The 5,236-nt window shown below is 32.7% G+C and overlaps 1 protein-coding gene across 4 annotated transcripts; it reads left to right on the top strand.

Moving 5' to 3' along the window:
* The first annotated feature begins 1,096 nt into the window (after positions 1-1,096).
* Positions 1,097-5,236, top strand: LOC105107500 (2-aminoethanethiol dioxygenase-like). Of its 4 annotated transcripts, none has more exons than XM_011001441.1 (6): positions 1,097-1,137; positions 1,630-2,014; positions 2,143-2,306; positions 2,432-2,579; positions 4,377-4,586; positions 4,722-5,236. In XM_011001441.1, the coding sequence occupies exons 2-6, from the start codon at positions 1,915-1,917 to the stop codon at positions 4,841-4,843; spliced, it is 744 nt and encodes a 247-aa protein (XP_010999743.1). In that variant the 5' UTR covers positions 1,097-1,137; positions 1,630-1,914; the 3' UTR covers positions 4,844-5,236. The 4 variants fall into 4 exon arrangements, with proteins under 4 accessions (XP_010999743.1, XP_010999744.1, XP_010999745.1 ...); XM_011001442.1 differs by lacking the exon at positions 1,097-1,137 and adding an exon at positions 1,202-1,311; XM_011001443.1 differs by lacking the exon at positions 1,097-1,137 and having other exon boundaries at positions 1,332-2,014; positions 4,722-4,767; positions 4,872-5,236.

Raw genomic sequence — 5,236 nt, 5'->3', positions numbered from 1 at the left:
TCATAAATTATCTCAAATAAAATAAATAATAATCAAAATAATAGAGATCAAATCTAAAAAATTAAAATAATAAAAGATGAAGAAATTAAAATAATAATAATTAATATTTCATAAATTATTTCCCATAAAATAAGTAACAATAAAAAAAATAAGGACCAAATTTGTAAGATAAAAATTTTTAATAAAAAAATGATATAATAAAAGCAAATAACAATTATAAAAATAAGAACCAAAATTAATATAAAAATTAAATTTTAAGAGATGAAATTGAAAAATAAATATTTAAAATAAAATATATATAGCAATCAAAAGTTTTTTGACCAAATTTGATATAATTAGCAAATAATATGATATTTCTAAATTTTTTATAATTTACAAAAATTATTTTCAGTCCAAAGTTTTTAGGAAAATACTTTGATGAATTTTTCACAACTTTCAAAAAATATTTTCAGTCCAAATTTTGTAGGAAAACACTTTGACGAAATCAAGTTAAATTTTTCTTTGATTGAAATGTATTTTTTATTGACCAACTTTTGACAAATAAACATAAAAAAATTTAAAAAATAATTTTTTAAAAAATAAAATTTAAAAGATAAACATAATCTTAAACATAATTCAAACTACTGTTCAGTTACTTGATTTATAGGCTAGCTCATCGATTTAGATCGGGATTTAAAATATTATTATTAAAGCAAATACTTAAAATAGTCAATTCTTTTCTAGTTCTTCCTTGCAAAACCTGACCCAATTAAAATAGTCAATTCTTTTCTAGTTCTTCGTTGCAAAACCTGACCCTAGCTCATCGATTTAGATCGGGATTTAAAATATTATTATTAAAGCAATACTTAAAATAGTCAATTCTTTTCTAGTTCTTCCTTGCAAAACCTGACCCAACAGAACACCGCACAACATATGATGACAAAAACATACGGGCCAGGGTAGCATATAATGACAAAGTTTGATTATATAATTTGAGTCTAGAGTGTTGCTATGACTAATTTTTATACTGAAATATATTAAAATAATAGTTTTTATTTTTTTAAAATTAACTCGTGAAAACATTCAAAACATATAAAAAAATTGAATTTTTTGGAATTCCGAACCGGCGACTACACCATCTCTTTTCTTTTGTCTCAGGTGATTTATAATTCTTGGATTAAACAATTTCGAAGACTTTCCTTTCTCCTCTTTCTCTCTCTCTATCTCTCTACCTAACCATGTTTTTATTTTTCTCATTTTGATCTGGGAATTCGAGATTTGGGTATTTTTTGTTCAAGAATTTTTGTTGATGCCGTGGATTTTATTTTCTAGGTATGCCGCGTCTTTTGTATTTATTTCTTTTTTTCATATTTTTTATTTGAATCTAAACTGGGGTTTAGCTCTTATTAGTTGAATTTTGCTTGATGGTTTTTTTTTTTTAATAATATCAGGGTAGTTGTTTCTTTTTTTATTTTTCACATCATTTGTGTTTTGTTGCAAATACATACATGTAAAATTATAGACTTTAATGGAATCTCTTGAAATGATATTAAATATTTTTGATAATTTTTAGGTTTCTTAGAGAACAAAGTATACTAATATCAGTTTATGTAATTTGGGCATTTTTGTTTTTAAATGTTGGTTTTCTAGGTGCTATAAGCTATTTGAGACTGGGCTTGATTAATCGCAATGCATATATATTGCTGTCCTTTTGGTTCGCATAGGACTGGAATTTGGAATTGTTGCAGAGAGAGAAACTTGCTTTTGGATGCTTACCTGTAAACTAGAGCAGCCCAAGTTGGTTTTTTTTAATTTTATTTGGATGCTCAATTTTTAATACAAATTCGGTGATTGATAAGTGGTTCTTCGAGTTAGTTTCAGTGCTTTCTGGTATTAGATTTGGGTTGGTGGGTTAGCTGCTACATTCTTTGCATCATGCCAGTTGTTCAAAAACTGTATGATGCCTGCAAAGAGTCTTTCTCGGCTAACGGACCTGTTTCTGAAGAAGCTCTTGAAAAAATCCGTGCCATTCTAGGTGTGTGGGTATTTCTTTTGATTTTTGCATATCAAATTAGCTCATTTTCTCTTAAATTGAGTTTTTTTTTTATTCCTCTAATTTAGATTAAATCCATTATCTTAACACTTTTATTTTTGTCATATCAGATCAAATGAAGCCTTCTAATGTGGGTCTTGAACAGGAAGCACAGTCAGCACGTCAATGGAAAGGTCCCATAAATGCTACCAATGGAAGAAAAGGGCACAATGGGAGACTTCAGTACCCACCTCCTATCAAATATTTGCATTTGCACGAGTGTGACAAATTCTCTGTAAGTGATTAATACCACTGCAGGTTTCAACATTCTATTTGAATCGCAGTTTGAATCTTTAAGCAAATTTTCATTTTCAATTGATTGTTCAAAAATTGAATTCATGGACTTGTACTTCATTGCAGATAGGGATCTTCTGTATGCCACCTTCCTCCGTCATACCACTTCATAATCATCCTGGAATGACTGTGTTGAGCAAGCTTCTTTATGGCTCTTTGCTTGTAAAATCTTATGATTGGATTGATCTACCTGGTTTTAATGATCCATCCCAAGGTGCTTATCATTATTTGCCTTAAATGTTTTGCTGTTTATGTTATGGAATTAGTAGTGGTGAATTTTAGTTTGATACGTGTGAGAATATGCCCCAACAGCATGATGGTTATGTTGAGTTGTATTTCAAACATTATAACCCTGGATCTTAGTGTGTTCACGCAATGTGTTTTTGTATGTGTGTGCCCCATTGTCGGTATCAGCCAAATGCATGTCTTGGTATCTCTCCAAGAATGCCAATTATATTTTTATGACAAGTTGCTTTATTATGCTAATGTCTCATGGTTTGCTTGAAGAACATGCATCTCAAGTGGTGTTTGTCTAGAATTAGCCCCTAGCTGATGAAAAATTGCTTCAGATTATATCCCAAATATGTTCATGACCTTGATGGCCGCATGAATCCTTGCCAGTGTTGCCATCCATTATCACATCCACTGAAGTTGGTACTAGGTTACCAGCAGACTCATTTTTACCCATCCTCTCCACGGTGCCTTAATTAACTAGTATCACCTTTGGTACTGTATTGTTGCACTTGTTTCACAAGTTTTCTTCTTTTTTGGATTCTTATATAGGGGAATTCTTACAACTTGAAAAATCCATGCACAAAGATCATGTTACAACTTGAAAAATCCATGCACAAAGATCTTGTTACAGCTACTTTGTAGGTCCCAGATGGTGTTGGAAGTTAGGATTTTCAATTGACTGTTGATTTTTGTTTGTTGGTGCTTTAGGCCTTTGAAAGAAAGTGTATGCGTTTGGTTTTGTGGCATTTGGTTTTCTTCATTTTGGAGTGGTAGATTAAACTCTCATAGCACCAAATTTCATTCATGAAGTGGGCAAGAGAAATCATCACAACCATTGACCTGGTGGGCCCCACCAGTTAATGGTGGTGGTTTTTTTGCATCCTCTTCATGCACAGTTTTCATCCTAAATAGTACAATTCTTTTGATATGTTGAAGATTTGTAAGCTTGTAGGTTTATGTTCTTGTTGCATCATGAGTTACCTTAACAATCAGCAATCTGGGCTATTATTTCTGTCCTGATTGGTGATTAAGCATCAGTCTGGGGTTGAGTTTTTGGAACCATAGTTTGCTTAAATCATTGTATTGGAAAAGTTTGTTGCCAGCTCAACCACAATTCCAAACACATTCTTAAAGTATGTTAAGCAAAAAGGCAGGCTCTGAATCCTGAGTGAGTGTTTGGTGTTTTCTTTAGAACCATGGTTTTGAAACCCAAGGCACTCACCACCATGGTTTTGAAAATCCAATCCTGAATGTTGTTTTTGAGGTTGAGTTACACTATGGTTTGCATCAAAATCACGTTTCCATAGTTACAAGTGTCAAAATCATTGTTTTGAAAGAAGTTAGCTAACACGTGCTTGGAATTCCTAACCTGGTCTTTGTCAACTCTGCCACAATCTGGAATACACTCAGTAAAGCAGCTTACATGCTTCTGGACAGGAAGTTCATTTGTGAGCCAACAACTAATTCTAGGTGTTTGCTTTTTGTAAATTTTAAGTCATTGCCAGGTCCAAGTAATCATTTAAATTCTCTTTAATTCATTTCTTAAATTCTCATTCTCTAGGAAATTGCATACTTAAATGACATTACAGGTTAAGCAGAATCGATGTATTTAGAGAGGATTAATTTGGTTGGAATGCATATACATTCTAATTGCATATAAGATCACATTTCTCCCTGTTCATCCTGATAGAGCAGTAATTTGGTTAAGCATGTTCTTTTTTGGGTTGCCTATTGCACCTTTTTTTGAAAGATTGAGTTTGATGGTTGAAATTTACAGCAAGACCTGCAAGGGTTGTTAGAGATTATGAAATGACAGCACCTTGTGGTACAACAGTTCTATATCCTACCAGTGGTGGCAACATTCATTGTTTCAAAGCCTTGACACCCTGTGCTCTGTTTGATGTTCTCTCACCACCTTATTCCTCAGAAGATGGGCGACACTGCTCATATTTCCGACGGACCCCAAAACCAAAACGAGAACTGCCAGGTATAAATATTATTTTCTCTACTCTTCTTTTCTCTTATATCTCCAATTTAAATTTTTAAGCACTTCTACTTCTCTCTTCTCTCTCTCTCTCTCTCTCTCTCTCTCTCTTCTGATTTTTCAATTCTCCCTTTGCAGAAGGAACTGAAGCATTGTGTGGCATCGAACCCTCTGAAATCACATGGTTGGAAGAAACTCAACCTCCAGAAAACTTCGTGGTATGGAGGGGGCTGTACAAAGGCCCTACTATTAGACGTTAAAAGGTTTTTTGTTATATTTTTTGGACAGGATGTACAATACTATCAATCAGATTAGATGAACAAATGAAGAACTAAGGAATTTATTGCTGAAAAAGTTAGTTGCTGAAGAAGTTAGTTGTCAACTAACATGGGCAGGCAGTAATAATCACTTGTTGGCATTGTCAGGGTATTTGCTGTACATATTTTATGTATTGGAGTCGGTGATAAATGGCAATTGGAAAAAAAAAAAAGAAAAAAAAAAGAGAATGTGTTCCTTTTCCCCTTATATTGATTGGCCATTTTTGCAATAAATGAGTTGCTCGAAGAGTATTTTTCTTAAGCTGGTATCTTCTCTGGCATGTAACTTTTACTGCAAGGTCTGTGCTTGCTAGATTATTGCAATGTTTGTGGAAA

This window comes from Populus euphratica, unplaced genomic scaffold, assembly GCF_000495115.2.
Source record: "Populus euphratica unplaced genomic scaffold, PopEup_1.0 scaffold162.1, whole genome shotgun sequence".
NCBI classification, from domain to species: Eukaryota; Viridiplantae; Streptophyta; class Magnoliopsida; order Malpighiales; family Salicaceae; genus Populus; species Populus euphratica.
This window is presented reverse-complemented; position numbering and strand designations above follow the sequence as displayed.